This window comes from Martes martes, assembly GCF_963455335.1.
Source record: "Martes martes genome assembly, chromosome: 8".
NCBI lineage: Eukaryota > Metazoa > Chordata > Mammalia > Carnivora > Mustelidae > Martes > Martes martes.
The window spans coordinates 37,610,643-37,629,834 of record NC_137895.1 but is presented as its reverse complement, the minus strand read 5'-3'; the positions used below and the strand labels follow the sequence as shown (position 1 = coordinate 37,629,834).

General features: G+C 38.3%; 1 protein-coding gene across 2 annotated transcripts in view; it reads left to right on the top strand.

Annotated features, from left to right (window-relative positions):
- The window catches only part of ACSS3 (acyl-CoA synthetase short chain family member 3), a 156,551-nt gene that overhangs the window by 67,887 nt on the left and 69,472 nt on the right, over positions 1 to 19,192 (top strand). For both annotated transcript variants that reach the window (XM_080810786.1, XM_080810787.1), the window contains exons 6-7: positions 272 to 352; positions 458 to 553. In XM_080810786.1, the coding sequence (XP_080666912.1) occupies positions 272 to 352; positions 458 to 553 (177 nt within the window). The remainder of the gene's footprint in view (positions 1 to 271; positions 353 to 457; positions 554 to 19,192) is intronic.

Sequence of the window (19,192 nt, the reverse complement as noted above, 5' to 3'; positions counted from 1 at the left end):
TGAGGTCATTGAGTTTTCTTTAGAAAGTCAAGACTGGTCTGTGAGAAAGGATTCTGTAAGTACACTGATATAGACAAATTTTTCTGTGTTTATGATTGAGGGAGCCAAATAAATATTTATGTAAATACAATTATATGAAAGCCAAAGTAGTATGTAGTTAATAGAATATAAAATAATTTAAACAGGAACTCTGTAAGATGGATAATGTGAAAGCAAAGAATCTTTGAACCCATTGGTTGGTGATGTTAACTTCACGTTTTCGGTCCTTCAGGGTGTCGTGAGACCCACGGGGGGATACGCTGTGATGCTAAACTGGACAATGTCTTCTGTCTATGGACTTAAACCTGGAGAGGTAATCATGGTTTTAAATTCATGATACAGCACATTTCCCTGTATTTATTTTAAATACAGGGAATTTAAATTTCCTGCATGTATTTTATTATTTCTTGTTTTTTAGGTGTGGTGGGCAGCCTCTGACTTAGGCTGGGTTGTCGGACATTCCTATATCTGTTATGGACCCCTTCTACATGGGAACACAACAGTTCTATATGAGGTAATAAAATGAAATTAATACCACCTAAAGATAATTATTTTTTACTGAAACTTTTTTTTTTAAGATTTTATTTATTTATTTGACAGATAGAAATCACAAGCAGGCAGAGAGGCAGGCAGAGAGAGAGGAAGGGAAGCAGGCTCCCTGCTGAGCAGAGAGCCCAATGCGGGGCTTGATCCCAGGACCCTGAGATCATGACCTGAGCCTAAGGCAGAGGCTTTAACCCACTGAGCCACCCAGGCGCCCCATTTTTTACTGAAACTTTTAAAGAAATAGTGTCTAAGTGGGAACAGAAAAATTTGGATTGAGGGCAGGAGACTTTTTTTTATATATTCTTCCAGTTAAAAATATGATTTCAGAAAGAGAAAGGGACACAGAAAATAATAGCCACTATTTAAATTGTGTGAATAAAACCAGTAAAAGTTATATTATGAAAAACATATACTAATCAGCTTGATGTCTATCCTGAAAGGATTTCTAGAAAGTATTGTACCAAAGTAATTGCAATAGAATAAAAGGTTTTTTTTAAATAATCATTCCCTCTGAAGTAAACAAAATAAACCTCCACACTGAATACTTATAATGAACTGTGGTATGGGTAACATAAATGTAACAGAGCTGAAGGTGCCATTCTAAGTATTTATATTTGAAAGTATTAGGCTGCCTTTAGAGCTGAAGAATATATTGTCCTTGTGCATTTACCATCAGCATTTTATTATTTTTTTTAGATTATTTGAAACAAATAAAAGGGGCTCAGTTGTTTGTCTTTATCCTGGAATGATGTGCTCAAGAAGAGTAGATACTTTATAAGTATTTTTATGTAAAAGATTAAATATAATAACTACATTCTAAAACCCTTTATCTGCACTCTGGTTTCTTTAATACACTGTGTAAACATCCTCTATTCTTTCTGATAATAAAACAAAGCTTTTTAGACCTTTGCCCACTTCTAGCTATCCCATCTTTATTTTATTCTCCACCAGGCTCCTTGAAAAAAGTACCAAATCCACACTATGTGAATTTCATATTCTTCTAGTTGCTTTTTATCCCACTGTGCTGCAATTCCTGTCGACATCACTTCCTAGAATCTACCGCAGCAGAGGTCAACATTGACTTCGTAAGTGACCAAGTCAAAAGGTCTTCAGTCTGATTTTCTTTTCACTCTCTTAGAGCATCAACCATGCTGTTTCCTGCAAGTAATTCTCTCTCCTCTTGAGCTCCATGCCCTTTTGCTATTGTTGTATCTGTATCTTTTTTCTGGCGTAACTTTTCCTGTGTCTTTCCTTACCTGGTTAATTCCTACTACGCTTGAAGACTCTGCTGAGATGTTACCATCTTTTCAGTTTCCTCATACAGCCTTTGGTTTTGTTTCGTGCCCTTTCTGTGGTTCCTGCTGACCCCTGAGCATGTGTCTATCACTGATCACTGAGCCGAGCATACTGCTTTGATATTATCCGTTTATATCTAGTAGAGCGTGAGACCCTCCAAAACCAGTCTTGCAGCACAGTGCATAGTACACCCTAAATGCAATGAATTCTCATGAAACCACACTGAGCTCCACTTCTCTGTTCTTCTATCTCTCAGACAGCTTGACCTCCTTTCCTCTCTCAGTTTCTCTTATTTTAGTCCTAAACATTAGGGTTTATAAGGGTGTTATTCTTAGTCTTCTTTTCTCATTCTGCTTATATTTTGGGGGTAATCTTCCTGCAGTTGGATTTGAGTAGTACTAATTAAACCCAAGTTTCCAACTACTGTCTATATCAGAGCTTCCTGATGAGCACCAACGTACTGGTAGCCCATCTTTGGGTGGTGCGTACACACCTTATGGTCAAGATGACATGAACTGAACTCACCATCTCCATGCTTCCCTGCAAAACTCATTTTCTTTCCATGTGCTTTCCAGGTACCCTGCAGTTGTGTTAATTTTACCTGCATCTACCCAGTCCTCGAAACTAAGAATTAAGGAGTGATGCAGATATCATGATCTTTACATATCACACCCTATCGCTCATTATACTTTGTTGAATTTGTGTCTTAGTACCTATCAAAAGTGTTCTCTCTCTTCCCTGCCTCCTGCCATATATTCAAAGCTGATATTCAGCCAACGTGCAGAAGTATGTCATTGACTGATATATATTCTGTGTTTGGCTTCTGATCTGACTTGTGCCTATGCTCTTCAGTTGTATATTTCAGGTTATCATTTGATAATTAGTCTATGGCATGTTCTAACAGGTGTTTCTGCCTTTAAATGCCCTTCCAGGGACGCCTGGGTGGCTCAGTTGGTTAAGCGGCTGCCTTCGGCTCAGGTCATGATCCCAGCGTCCTGGGATCGAGTCCCACATCGGGCTCCTTGCTCGGCGGGGAGCCTGCTTCTCCCTCTGCCTCTGCCTGCCACTCTGTCTACTTGTGCTCACTCTCGCTCCTCTCTCTCTCTGACAAATAAATAAAAAAAATAAAAATTAAATGCCCTTCCAGGATACCTCTACCCTACCTCCAATTTCTGAGCTTTCCCCACTTATAATAATCTGTCTAAAATGCAAAAGCCAATGTAGAACTTGTTGCCTAATATCCTTCAAAGGATTGAGTTCTGCTTTTGCAAAGATGAAAATGACATACTTTTTTCTATTCCTCCTTCTAATTAGAACTAAAAGTCACAAGCATGTCTAGAACATGAAAAGATGGAAAGGTGGACAGAAGAAGGGAAACTGGCTTTAGGGATCTTGGGACCCAAGAATCAACATGGTGTTAAGACCCCGGGTTTTATTTTTCCTGCGTATATCCTAGATTTCTACTGAAAAACCTGGCAACATAGAAATGCCAATGATAACAACAAAAAAACTAAACCAAAAACTAAACCAAACACACACACACACACACACACACACGGAGAAAAGGAAAAAAGAAACACGATCTCTTAAGCCAAAGGTGTAGGAAAGGGACAACCTAAGTAAAACATAAAACTTTAGATGGCTCTACTCTAGGCAAATACCGCAGAAAAATCCACGCTGTCTCTCCCCACCACCCCCCAACAACAAAAGCTGAGTTTAGACTTCTGCATTTGTCGAGCTGTAAGGAGGAACAGTATCTCTCCATCTTCCCATGGGGTGTCAGAGAAGTTTGACTAGGGAGCCAAGACTTCTATCCCTTCCCAGTAGTAATGAGGACCCCACAAACTTGCAATGACAGATGAGCCCATAGGAGTCTGAACTTAGACCTCTTCCCACCAATAATGAGGTACCCCTCTTACTCCCTATTGGGGTGGTGTCAGAGGAGGCCATGCAGGGAGCCGTAACAGGGCACACTTAACTCCTCCAGTCAGGGAGTTATCAGTGGAAGCCCACTGTTGGAAGGGGAACCCAGCCAGCAGCAATGAGAAGCATTCTCCCAGTTGGGTATCAGTGGAGGCCAAACGAAGTATCCGGATTTCTAACCCCTCCTGCCCCTTCCTCGATGGAGTGAAATGAAAGTAAAGCCATCTGCAACAAAAGAGGTCAACATGAGCCAGTCTCCTATTATAATATACACAATATCCAAGCTTTGATGAAAAAAAAAATTATCCCTCATTTCAAGAACTAGAATGATCTCAAGCTGATGAAAAAAAATTGATAGAGACCAACACTGAGATGGCAGAGATGTTAGAATTATCTGGCAAAGATTTTAAAAGGCATGATAAAAGTGCTTCTATATGTGATTTGAGCATTCTTGAGAGAAATGGAAAAATAGTAAGTCACAATAAAGGTATAGAAGTTATAAAGGAGAGCCACATGGAAGAAAATTACAGTAACCAAAATTAAAACTCATTGGATGGGGTGGGTGAAATAGGTGAAGGGGATTTAGAGGTACAGACTTCCAATTGTCAGAGAAATAAGACACAGGGATGAAAAGTACAACTTAAGGAATATAGTCAATAATACTGTAATAATGTTGTATCATGACAGATGGTACATGAGTGCACTTCTCGTGGTAAGGATCATGTCATGTATAAACTTGTCAGATCACTGTTTTCTACACGTGAAGCTAGTATAAAACATTGTATGTCACCTATAATTCAATAATAAATTTTAAAAAAAAAGCTCAATGGATGGCCTCAGTACAAAAACGGAGGGGGCAGAGGAAAGAATCAGTGAACTGGAAGAACAATAGAAATTACCAGTCTGAACAAGAGAAAGAGAAGAGCTGGAAAGAAAAATTAGCAGAGCCTCAGGAACATGTGGAATGGTAACACAAGATCTAGCATTTTTGACAACAGAGTCATGAAAGGAGAGGAGGAAGGGAGGGGCCAAAAAAAGCACTGAAAAAAAAAAATTCAGCTTCTCAAGTTTTGCCAAAAATATGCATCTTTCGGTTCAAGAAACTGGGCAAACTTCCAAATGGTTAATCTACGGAAACACACACGTGCGCACATACGTGCACACACACACACACACACATGCATTATAAACTTCTGAAAACTAAAGACAAAAAGTCATCTTGAGACTTGGGAGAAAGAAAGGATACCTTCCCTATGGGGGAAAGCCTTTTTTTTTTTTTTAGGATTTATTTATTTGAGAGAAAGAGAGTATGTCGGGGGGCACAGAGGGAGAGAGAAAATTCTCAAGCAGACTTGCCACAGAGCCTAACTCGGGGCTCCATCCCAGGACCCTGAGATCATGACCTGAGCTACAATCAAGAGTCAGCCACTGAAGCCAGCTGAGCCACCCAGGCATCCCCGAAAAGCCATTTGAATGACAGGGTCTTTCTTCGGAGGCCAGAGGAAAGTGACACAACATTTTTCAAGTGTGGAAAGAAAGGAATTGTCAGTCCAGAATCCTATATCCATCAAAATACACTTTGGGAATAAAGAAGAAATAAGGACATTCTCAAGATGAAGAAAAACTTCAGAGAATTTGTCCCCATAGACCTCCTCTAAAGGAATGGCCAGTGACCAGTTCTTAATGATAAAAGGCTTAATCCTTCTTGTGTCTGGACCAAGGCAAGGAGGCTCACTCTCTCCCTCTATTCAACGTAGTCCTGGAAACAGAAAAACATTTCAACCCACTGAGCCACCCTGGCGCCCCCAGAAAAACATTTTAGAAAGGAAGAAAAAAAAAATGTTTCTTTTTGAGGCTGCGGGATTATCTATGTAGAAAATTACAGAACATCTAAAAAGTCATAATTAACAAGTGAGTTCAATGAGGTCTCAGGGTACAAGAAGGACACACAGATATGAACTGTGATTCTGTATGCTAACAATGGACACCTGTGACTGAAGGGCAACATGAGGGATCCTTACGGAGCGGAACTATTCTGTGTCTTGACTATACCAATATCCTGACTGTGATAGTCAACTACAGTTTTGCAAGCTGTTACCACCGCAGAATACTGAGTGAAGGGTGCATGGTCTATTTGCATGTGAATCTACAATTATCTCGTATAAAAAGCTTAATTCAAAAATTAAAAAAAAATAAGCCTTCAAAGAACTCTTGTCTCTCAAAAAACATAATTCAAACTCATTTGCTTGATCCAAGTGATGGATTGTCATCTACTTTTGACTATGTTTCAAGTCTTGTCTCTGATTCCTGGCCTCTGACTCAGCTTCCCACTTAAAAATCCTGTAATATGAGCATTTATATGAGCAGATCTGCCAGTGATTGTTATTCCTCCTAGTGAAATTCCACTTTTCTCATCATGTTGCAAAGTGGTCCTTTTTCTTAAGGGATCAAGTTAAATATCATCTCCTCTCTGGTATTTCCTTTGCTTTTCCTCAGGCCAATGGAGGTGTTCTCTGTGCTTCTGTTACACCATCTCGATTCCTCTGACCTTGCAGATTCAGTGTGATACTGGAAACTCTGAAGACAGGAGATGTTTGTCATTTCTGTAAATTGCACCCCCCCCCACCACCACCACTGCCCTGTGCCTTGCGCAGTGCCTTCCAGGTGGTAGGTAATATTTGTTGTGTAAACGAACCATTTCTCAGGGGATTAATTGACAACTTGAGCTGCACAATATAGAGAAAAAACTTACTTGCTCGATTAATTAAAACAAAACTAAAATAAACTGAAAATGAGTTCTGACTTGTCACCAGTCCAGCAAGTGAAAAAAACATTTATTAACCTCCACAAAATGATCATCCCCCTTTGTCCCCCAATTTTCGGTGCATTATCAAGTTAATCTTTTTTTTTTTTTAAATCTTATTTTAGTCTAAGTGTTTTTTTTTTTAATTTAAGAAGTTAAAATCTCCCATTAAAAATTAAAAATACATTCTTTTCATAGTGAATAGAATAATATAACAGATCACTCATGGACCTTTTCTAAAGAGAAAGTCATATACAGCTCAGTATGTTCAAAGTATTATTTTCATTTTTATTTATTTATTTTTTTAAAAAGATTTTATTTATTTATTTGACAGACAGAGATCACAAGTAGGCAGAGAGGCAGGCAGAGAGGGGGAAGGGAAGCAGGCTCCCTGCTGAGCAGAGAGCCTGATGCGGGGCTCGATCCCAGGACCCTGAGATCATGACCTGAGCTGAAGGCAGAGGCTTTAACCCACTGAGCTACCCAGGTGCCCTGTTTTCATTTTTAATGAGTTACAGCATTTCAGAGCTATAAGGTAGGTAGTGAATTGGCAAGTGTGATGATATTCTTATATAATGATGAATTTTGATTTAACAAAAATTGATGTTCTGAAGTACTAGTTCATTATGTGCCCAAGTCATCTAGAGTTCATAAAACATATCTCTTATTGCATGTAAGTGGTTCATGATATTTTATGAATGAATAATGAATGAATCCTTTTTCTCAGCAAAGATCATTTTTTTAATATTCTGGAATTTAATACATACCTATAACTACATTGGCTGAAAAAACTCAAAAATGGCTATCTCTAAGTTGGAAAATCAGTTTAACTTCTGAATATGTTGAGTCACCCACCTGAAACAATGTATGTTCCAACATGAACTCCTCAAGTGGAAAATACGAGTTTCGTTTCTGCCGTGGAGGACACATAGCTCTGCATGTGCAGGGCGGAAACATAGGAAGTCTGGCTTTCTGCTTTGGCTTTAGCTTCCCAGTAGTTACCAAATTGGTAACATGTTTCTGTTTCTTTCATTAAAACAAACAACGACAACAAATTCCACAAAAATTCTCAATTCCCTTATCCCCTTGCAGTTAGAACACTTTCTTCATCTTGGAAGGCTTGCCCTCCTCCACAGTCCTCCCCTGTTGGCATCTGTCGCCATCATCCCATTATAGCAGCTTTTGCTAATTTCCCTGGATATCTCTATTTTTCCAAATGCTAATGGGCATTTTCAGTCCTAATCACTCTTGGCTCCTCAACCCTTGAAGGTTGTTGGATTGCTCTCTTCCCTTCTAAGACACAGCCTGCTCCTGTTTTCCGGAAGTTTTATAATGCTCTTTCCTGCTGTAGTAATTTGCCCATTTGTTGCCCGAAATATATTCCTCAGCTCAAGTGTCTCCTCCTCATGGAAGCCCTCCTTGACCTCTCTGACTAGGTCAAGTCTTGTCCTCTCTCATTAGCGCCTTAGGCTTCCCCTGCTGGCTTGGGTCCCAGATCCTGTGTCATGTTAGTTTGTAGGCCCCTTTGATGTGCTTGTTTGCCCCTGTCTGCTCTAACGTCTGAGAAGAAATAGATTATCTTAGTGTTTTCTCACCATCAATTCTCAGCTACTAGCCTTTTTTTTTTTTTTTAAAGTATGGAGGCATCTGGGTGGCTCAGTTGGTTAGGCATCTGGTTCTGACTAGGGTCATGATTGCTGGGTCCTGGGATTGAGCCCCACATTGGGCTTCCTGCTCACTAGGGAGTCTGCTTCTCTTTCTCTCTCAAATAAAATCTTTAAAATACACACACACATACACACACATATATATGCATATATATATATGCATTAATACATATATCTCACATATAGTCATTTATGACATAAGCATTATGTCTCTTGAATTTTGGCCCAATGCCAGTTGAGAGGTACACAAAAACCTGAATATGCGTGTAATAGGTAATAGGTGTCCTTAGCTTTGCTCTTTGTTTGGTTCTAATAAATATTTGTTAAATAAATGCCTGGATGAAGATCAGGGAAAAAAAAAACCCACAAAACTTGATTTTGTAAGTCAAGACTGTTTTCTACTATGAAGGACTATGTAATTCTAGTTATCTTTACCAGAGAATTTCATGAACAACTTAAATAATAGGTTGTATTTTTTTTAATAAGCAAAGATTTACCGTTATTCATTGAATTGGACGCATTTGAAGTATGCAACTGTAGAAGCCAGTTTAGACTGACCAGTTAAAATATGTAAACCAATTCTGAACAATTCAGTCCTTATTTTTGAGAGGAAGAAAATAAGCAGTGCATTTTTGGAAATTTACTTTATTAATGGAGCTGATTCCAACAGACCTAACCCCAATAACATACAGACCAAGACATATTTGGTACAGCAGTGTTGTCAGAGAAGAAATGAAACAAACAACACTTTAATCTAGGAACCTGAAGGTAGAAACAAATTTAGCAACCTGGTATGTGTGTACCTGGTATGTGTATGTGTTGGTAAATGATCGTTATACTCAGAGATGCTTTCTGGCTTCTTTCTTCTGTTTTGTATTTGTCCCCTTTTACACAAAGCCTGTCATCTGCAGAATCAAAACCCAACATTTCTTCTCAAGGTAAAGAAATCTGGCTGGGCCCTCTTTATTCTTGTCTTTGCTTGGATACTAATGGACAATGTGTATCTTGTGCACACATTTCAATTACATGACACAGTGGAACCCAGGCTCCTGTAATGACAGCAGTGTGGCTAAGCAAGAAATCAACTAACTTGATAAACATCTCCCCATTATAGTTCTTCCTGAGCCTTTTTATTTCTGAAGTGTCCCTTACATCATCTGCTGTTTCTGATTTGAGTCTTCTCTCTTCCTAGTGAGTACACCTAAAGATTGTTCAATTTTATCTTCTCAAACAACTCTTAGTTGTTATGTTTTCTATTGTTTTTATTAACTATGTGATTTATTTCTTCTCTAGTCTTTATTATTTCCTTGTTTCTGTGAACTTTGGTCTTAGTTGTTCTTTATCTAGTTCCTTGAGATGTAAAGTTAGTTCCTTTGAGATCTTTCTCTCTTTTTTTAATGTCAGGATTTATTGCTATTAACTTCATGTCTTTGTATCACTTTTACATCCCCTAAGTTTTGGTATGTTGTGTTTTCATTTTTATTTGTCTTGAGATACTTTTCAAATTTTCTTTTGATTTCCTTATTGACCCAATGTTTGTTCAAGAGTGTATTGTTTCCACATATTTATGAATTTTGTTGTTTTTCTTACTATTATTCATTCGTAGTTTCATTCCATTGTGGTCAGAAAAGATACTTGGAATGACTTCTCTTTTCTTAAATTTGTTAAGACTTGTTCTGTGGCCTAACATGTGATCTATGCTGAAGAATGTTTTAAATGCCTTTGGGAAGAATGTATGTTTCTTTGCTGTTGCGTGGAAAGATGTTGACCAAGGTGTACAAAGTTTCAGTTATTCAAGATGAAAAAGTTCTGGAGATCTAATATACAGCAACATGACTAATTTAGTTTAAAATACTATATCGTATGCTTCAAATTTGCTAAGAGGATAGATTGCAAGTGTTCTCCCCACAAACACACACACACAAAAGAAAAAAAAAATCTTAACTATGTAAGATGATAAATATATTAATTAGCTTGATTGTGTTGATTATTTCACAGTGTATGTACATGTATCAAAACACCCAAGTTGTACATATTAAATACATACAATTTTTATTTGTCAATTATATGTCAACAAATCTGAGGAAAATTATATAAAACTGCTTGTATATAAAAATATACAAAATATACCAAAATATACTAAAATGGATTTTACCTTAAATTAAAAAAAAAAAAGAAAGAAAGAAAGCTGCTTACTCTTCTTTAGCTAAGTTATTACCTAGAATGGAATGTTAGTTATTGGTCACCTTCAATTTAACTTGGCGTTAAGTCATAAACTAGTTGATGTACTTGATCTTGATGTGGCAGTTGTCATGTCTACATAGTAACAGTCTCTTTGGAGATCCTCAAGGAGTGAAAGCTTGCTCTTATTTTACATTTGTTTGCTTTTCACAAGTTGTATACCTTAGAGCAGCAAGCCATGTCAGTAAACTCTTACGTACGCTCACTAGATAAACCAGGACAGATGGCTCTCTTAATAATTCAGCAATTAACTTTGAAGATATGTAGTACATTCCACCTCCTCAGATGATAAATTAGTTAGAAGTAGAGGATTTAAGATTCTGAATTGTGATATAGGAACATGGTCAGAATATCTGTGCTATTTATTTTGTTTTGCTTTTATCTTCCTATATGACCTTGAGTAAATTAATTCAACCTCTGTGGGAATCCATTTCTTCATTATTAAAACTAGAGGATTGATGCATGTTCTCCCCATTCTGCACTTCGGTGACTCTTCTCCAAATCAATTGTGTCTTTTCCTAGAATAAATATATTATTTGGTAATAGTTTTAACTTTTAAAAAGTTAAAGTTTTTAAAAAAAAGTTTTAACTTTTAATTCTGGAATTCCTTTCAGTTTATTGTCCTAGAAAGTGATGCTGACTCTTTAATGCATTTACTGAAGGTTTCGTTCTAAATTATTGAAAAATGTTCATGTTTGAGAGGAAGCACTGCAGATTAAGACTCCCATAGAATGGGGACGCCTGGGTGGCTCAGTGGGTTAAGCAGCTGCCTTTGGCTCAGGTCTTGATCCCAGTGTCCTGGGATCGAGTCCCACATCGGGCTCCTTGCTCGGCAGGGAGCCTGCTTCTCCCTCTGCCTCTGCCTGCCGCTCTGTCTGCCTGTGCTTGCACTCTCTCTCTCTCTAACAAATAAATAAATAAAATCTTAGAAAAACAAACAAAAAAAAGACTCCCATAGAATGGGCACCTGGGTGGCTCAGTGGGTTAAGCCTCTGCCTTCGGCTCAGGTCATGATCTCAGGGTCCTGGGATTGAGCCCCGCATTGGGCTCTCTGCTGAGCAGGGAGCCTGCTTCCTCCTCTCTCTCTGCCTACTTGTGGTCTCTGTCTGTCAAATAAATAAATAAAATCTTTAAAAAGAAAAAAAAAAAAGACTACCATAGAATGATTCCTGAAATTTTACCAATTAATTGTTTGGTCTCAGATGAGTTGCTTAACTTCTCTCAACCTCAGTTTCCTCATCTATAAAATATCAATATTAACAGTACTTTTCTTATGTATTATTAAATTGGTTAATCATGAAAACCCCTTAGAATAGTTGCCAGGATATAATAAACTGCTGTTACAATCCAAACATTCAGATTTATTCTTTCCCAGAATAAAATTCTACAGTACAAACACCAACCATTCATTCCTATGCAATCCAGCCATCATAATGCCTGAATTTCTGAATTTTCAAATACTCCACATTTCTTCCTTCAGAGTCTGCTAATTCTGCAGCAGTCATCAGAGCACTAACGGCAGCTCCCTTTGGAGCATGTTAATTCTCTTCTAAGAGCCAGGCAAAGGAATCCATACACAGGGATGTGTCAATCCTAACAGAATGAGTATTCTGTTAGGTTATTGTCCATATATGGACAATAACCCAGTGATCTGTCCCCTCAAGGATCTGTCCTCTCAGAGTAGAACTGGTGAGTGAAATAAGAGTGGCTGTGAAGCCTTGCATGTGGGAATAAATCAGTACATTTCATGGCTCACCATTATCCAAACATGTATAAACTTTCACTTCTATTTTTTGATGGGCTTTATCATTACTAGTTTATAAGCTGTGTATATCTTTGAAGACTTCATAATATTCAGCTTGATAATCTCTCATTGAATCCTCTTTTCCTGAAGGAAGAGTTTAGGTACCCTTTATCTATTCTAATGATTAGTGTGAGGATGAGCTCTACACTTTCCTTTTTTGCATAGGAGTCAGATAAAACAATGTGTATGAGATTAGTTTGAAAGCCTCAAAAAATATCACAATATATGGGGTGCTTGGGTGGCTCAGTTGGTTAAGCAACAGCTTTTGGCTCAGGTCACGATCCTGGAGTCCTGCGATTGAGTCCTGCATTGGGCTCCATGCTCAGCAGGGGGTCTGCTTCTCCCTCTGACCCTCCCTCTTCTCATGCATGTGCTCTCTTTCTCTCTCTCTCTCATTCTCTCTCTCTCAAATAAATAAATAAAATCTTAAAAAATATATCACAATATATATGTATAATTGGTAAAATATGACTACATACACATATTTTAAACATTATAATCACTTTGTATACATGGATCAGAACATTTTCTGGTTTGAAAGTCTTAAAGTTTGAGAATATTGAGGATACTACTTTAATGAACTTCAAATTATTTTTGTATTGAACACTCTTCAGACCATCCACAGGTACCTTCAGTGCACATACCACCTACTTCTGTATGCACTGGACCTGCTGTCTCCATGAAGACATCCTGTGATAAATTTTCCACACATGGACCTTCTGAATTCTTATCCCCTTCAGGGTTTCATTTTGAAAATATAATTGTTGCTTCCATGTATAGAGTTGTCTTCTTTTTGCAAAAATTTTACATTTCCCATGTTAACCGGTTTTCTCGAATGTGATGATCGTTTTTTTAAGGACAGAGATTCGCTTCTTTCAAGCTCAGAGATACGTTGCTTCCTTTGAAGACTAGTAACCATGATGTTGCTAAGTAGTGTGGTCAAAGGCACACATCAGAGTCTTCTCCCCCTCTTATCTAATGGAAAATTATTTCCTTCTTTATTCTTTTTAATCTAGTATAACAGCAATGTACTTTTATGTATGTACTGAAGGAGAAAAATGATGACACAGTTATTACTCTGATTCAGGCTATATAATTTGATCTTCTCAATCGGAAAAGATTACAAAGCTGATGCCAGCATCTTTTAGATTTCTCACATCACTAGTTGTTCAAAGATACTTATTTCTGAGTTTATTTTTCTCTCTGTGTGCCCATGTTTTATGTTGGAGCAAGCAAGTGCAACTCCTGTCGTGGGTCCATCAACACTGTTTACTGGTGCCTGTTTTGAGCTCAGTATTTTCTTGGGGTTGATAAGGAAACAGAATAAATATCAGATACACTCCTGGTCCTGAACACAGACAAGATAGTCAAGAACTAAGATGAATGTGAAGGACAGAAAGGAAACAAACCAAAACACCACCTGACTGAGAACTTTCTTACACAGTGTAGAAGATATGAAACTTTCTTCAGAAATTACATTGAGCCATTGCCTGTGGTAAAGACTCTACATTTAATTCTTGTACCTGTTTTGATGCAATTTTCTGATGATGGAACTAAATAAGGATCAAAGAAATTAAACAAGTTGACTTAGGTTACATAGCTGGTAAGTGGCAGTTTGGGTTCCACCCTGGCTCAAAATCTGTCTACTAGTGTCTGAGGGGAAGTTTAAGATTAGAGTAGACCGGGAAAGCTCTGTGGGTGAAGCAGTTCCAGTAGTAATCATAGCTACCGTTGATTGGGTGTTGGGTGATAGATAACTATTTCTCTTATACACCCATGGGATAAATATTTTGAGTCCCTATTTACAGCTGTAGAGACTGAAGATCAGAGACATTAAGTAACTTTACCAATGGCACACCAGTGACAGAGTTGGGATTTGAAACAAAGTTCTCTGGCTCTCTACCCGTAATTTAGAGATGAACAGTTGGCAAATTACCGAATAGTGCCAGCTAGTGGCCAGAACCAGGGTATCAGTGACCTTTAAGGAAAGGGCAGGATATTAGGGTGTCGGGTGGATATCGTAAGGTAGAGCCCAGCAGGAGGTTGAGAATAGCTCTGCTCTCTTCAGCGAGGACAGTGGTGGTTACCACCTGAACTGTGGTCATTCCTACTTGTGGAGGGGGAAAGAGTATTTTTAGTTTTGGTAGCGTCAATTTCAAAACTACTCCTCAGATATTTGTATGGTATCAGGAAGGTGAAGTACGAAACTCAGAAGAACTTTCAGAATTAGAGGATGTAGAATAGTTCATAATTTAAGTCCCTGAGGGGATTAAGGTACAGAGAGGTAAAGATTATGAAAGGGAAGCTATAAAAACTGTGAGGGAAAAATTAACAAGGCAGTGGGAGAATCGGAAAGATGGTACCGTGAAGCGGAAGGGGGCTTTCCAGAAGAGGGGACATCAGCAGGATCAGCTGCTTCAGAAGGAGGTCTGGGAGGACAACAGCTGAAGAGAGTTTTTGCAAGTAAGGTGTCATTGGCCAGCGATGCCATAGGGGGGTCTGTGTTTGTTTTGTTTTTGAACATGTGGGAAATAGTAGGATGTTTGGAGGTAATTTTAGGTAAATTATTGGATGGTGTGGAGTAGCCAGGCTTTGTACAACCTCAGGTTGAATTGCAGCGTACATACAGAATAGCCACACTTTACTTCCTGGGCAGAAATCTGCAAGTGTAATAAAAGCAAGAAGCCGTTAATTTCTCTGCTTATAGCAAAGTGTAACTACTCACTCTGAGTAAGAAAAGCCCGAGTATGTCTCTGAGTATGGTTAGCAGTGATGGCTCCTCAGCGTGGAGGAATTCAGAGGTGAGCGCTCTCCTGCTTGAAGCCACGAGCTACCAGCTACCCTAGTGATACACGCTCTCTGAGACTGCTAAGAGTCGTAAATATGTCAGAGGCCCTCATTAGCTCAGCACTGGGTCTGCAGAATTACCAATTCCAATGCTCTGCTTCATTTACTTGGCATTAATACTTTCAGAGGTAAGCATCTTTTTAGTGGGACAGATGGACTCTTATGACCTGGGTGGAAGCAATGGCTTATTCATTGGAGGGTAGCCTCATCATAAGGCCCCATATGGTCTCCTCTCTCAGCGATCTGGGAGAGGGCAGGGGAAGAACCAAGCCAGAAGGGATAGATCTCTTTTTTAAATTCAGCTTTATTGAGGTACAATGGACAAAACAGTAAGATATGTAAAGTGTGAATCATGTCATCTTCATTTTTTTTTACCAGTGTTTTATGGTTTCCAGAGTACAGGTCTTTTACCTCTTTGGTTGAGTTCATCCCTAGATATTTTTTTCTTTTTGGTGCAATTGTAAATGGAGTGGTTTTCTTAATTTCCCTTTCTGCTACTTCATTATTAATGTATAGAAGCGCCACTGATAACTGGGTATTCATTTTGTACCCTACAACGTTACTGAATTCATTTACTACTACTAGTAGTTTTATGATGGAGTCTGTATATATACGCATCGTGTCATATCATCTGCGAATAGTGGCAGTTGTACTTCTTCCTTACCAATATGGGTGTCACGCTGTTTCCAAGATCCAGACAGAAAATCTTTGAAGAGGTTTCTATGTTGGGGAGGCTCTCATGCCTAGAAACCTTGGTTATGGACTCCTTTTTTAGAAACCGATCAGATTGACTTATCTCCCTAGGAAGATGAATGTATATACACATTAAAAAGATCAGAATACTCATAAACTTCCCTGAAGTCCGGTCAAAAACCCTTCATCTAAAAGATTAAGATAAAATCCTTTCAAGCTTTGATACAACCAAACAAAACCCTCAACACTGAAACTTAGCTTTCAGAAGTCTCTGGCAACACAAAATGAACAGCTGGCCTGGGACTGTTCTTCCCGACCGTGGAGAAAGGATAATTGTGTTCAGGGTGCTAGGTCCTATAAATCATAATATATAGTACAGTCTGGAGTCTAGTTTATAGAGCAAAACATAAAGAATGAGGCAATTCTTCCCAATTATTTTCTCAGTGAAGGGCCCCCTATAGTCAGATTTCAGTTATCAGTATATATTTTTTTTTATTAATACTTGGATTGGCTCATTTATTTATAACAGGTGGGAAAAGGCTAATGTTGAGCTCCAGGCTCATCCTCTAGGGTCATGAGGCAGGTGATATTGCCTAACCTCAGGTAATGCCTAATATCTAAGGACTATGGTTTTCAACCCAGGCTGCAGATTAGAATTATTTAGGTTACTCGTGAAACATAACAATACAGGCCCAACTTGGGCCAATTATATCAGAATCTCTGGGAGTGGGCAACAGACACTGATACCTTTCAGAAGCATCCCAAGCAGGGCATATGGATGGCTTTGTTGGTTTAGCATCTGCCTCCAGCTCAGGTCTTGATCCCAGGGTCTTGGGATTGAGCCCCATGTCAGGCTGCTTGCCAAGCTGATAGTCTGCTTCTCCCTCCTTCTGTGTCCCTTCCCGCCCCTTGCTCATGCTTTCTCTCTCTCAAATAAATAAATAAGAACTTTAAAATAAAATAAAGCACCCCATGCAATTCTAATCTCCATTTAGGGTTGACAGTCAAAGGATTGAGTTAAATTAGATAGCAGTATGGATAGATAAAGGAAAGCAAGGTAGCAGCATATCCCCACAGATGAGGCCCATGAAATTATGGGAAATCTCTAGCAAATAATCTATGAAGTGAATCGATATAAATTTTTAGTTATCAATTGTATTTATAAGCAACTTTTTACTCCTTAAAAGAGAATCTGCTATAGTAACAAAATCCTAGACTTGAAGGTCTTAAGGCATAGAGCATTTCTCTCATTGGGGTTTAAAGCGGCAGTAATGTTTTCAAGATTGGAACAAGATAATGTGAGTTATTGAGAGAGGCACTTTACAGAAGAAAAAGCCCATTTTCCAAAGAGGTTGTACACTCATTTGATTCATATCTCAAAACACACAAAAGGATAAAGGGTGCAAATCTCACTGTCCTCTGTTCCCAGCTCTTCAATTTCTCTGACTTGGAAGCAATCTTCTGTATCTTCTGTATTCTTCGTACATAAGAAATCCCCCCTCCCTTATTTTCATACACATGGCATCATCCAAATGATATGCAGACTATTCTGCATTTTGCTTTTCTTCTGCTAAATATTATATCCTGGGGGACTGCTTATGTTTTAACAAGTCTCAAGTTTAGATGTTACATGCCCAAACTTTCATCCTTCGGTAAAGACACGAGGCATGTAGTAGAGATTTAACAAATGCTATTGCCAATGTCATCCCATTTCCAAAATAAACAAGCTGGTACTGCTGCACCTGTCTGCTGAAATTAAATTCAGAACTAGTCTATAAGGGATGTTGCTGTCTTCACCTTAGAAGTGCAGTACAAACATGCCTTCAGTGATATTCTCAGAAGTAGTGTTCAAAGAGACCAGATGTATTTCTAATCCTGCCACAAAGAGAGGCAAGAACCTCAGCTGACTTGGAAATTTTTATGTCAAAGTCCGAGAAACTACAAGTAGCTTTGACACCAAGCCTTTGGATAAGCTGAAATCATAGGATTAATAAAGAAAATGATTTTTTTTTTCCTCAAAGATCGAACTCTAGTGTTTAAGCTTGTCTTTGTCTTGGTAAGGGACTGTCTTTCACTACTTTCCAGGGCTGACCCTGAACCTCAGTAGGGATTATGTGAGAAGCTGAGAAATCAGTTGGTTTTCTAATTCACAGTCTATCGTCTCTGATTCCTGTGAACACACTGAATCGTAAGTGGTAGAGAATTGTATGCGCACCTTAATCTTCAGGTATTTATCTGTCTTGGTTTCTGTGCTTTGTACCATCACTAACCACATTATAAATATTAGCTGTTGACGTTTTGTAAATCTCTGATGTTAAAAATTCATTATTTCTAACAGCCGTAAGCTTAGAATCTCTGCTTTGCCACTGGAGGGATTGCTTTTTGCTTTTGGTTTCTGGGTAGCAATGGACACTTTAGCCATTAGTTTGGGGAAAGGGAATAAAAGCAAACAGTAATGACATCAATTTGAGTTTTGCACAGTTTTTAAGTTATTGTTACCTTTTAGCCACATTACTGCTTTTGGTGTGTATGTTTGTTAAAAATCCCCAGAGTTTTAGAATCTTCTTACTTTTCTGTTGAATAGTGTTTGGCTGTTGCTCCTCACTGAATATGCAAGTTCTGGAATCAGAGTCGTTTTCTACAGGCAACTCAGTGTGGCTAGTGTGTTATTATTTTTAAAAATACTGTAAAGGAATTATATTGCCTGTGTGTGCACACATGTACATATATGTACACAAGCTTGTGTTTGTTAAAAATCCCCAGAGTTTTAGAATCTTCTTACTTTTCTGTTGAATAGTGTTTGGCTGTTGCTCCTCACTGAATATGCAACTCAGTGTGGCTAGTGTGTTATTATTTTTAAAAATACTGTAAAGGAATTATATTGCCTGTGTGTGCACACATGTACATATATGTACACAAGCTTGTGTTTGTTAAAAATCCCCAGAGTTTTAGAATCTTCTTACTTTTCTGTTGAATAGTGTTTGGCTGTTGCTCCTCACTGAATATGCAGGTTCTGGAATCAGAGTCGTTTTCTACAGGCAACTCAGTGTGGCTAGTGTGTTATTATTTTTAAAAATACTGTAAAGGAATTATATTGCCTGTGTGTGCACACATGTACATATATGTACACAAGCTTGTGTGTTTACAGGACGGCAGGGGAGAACAGTGTTCAATAAACCAATAAGCCTTTGAGTCCCTAATTCTAAAACAGTGAAAAATATCATAGCATCGAAAAATTCTATGGGAATGGGCAATAAAATGCAAAAATCTGAACCTTTGAGCTCAGCTAACTTACAAACAAATATGGTGAGATTATATGCATCACTTCTTTCA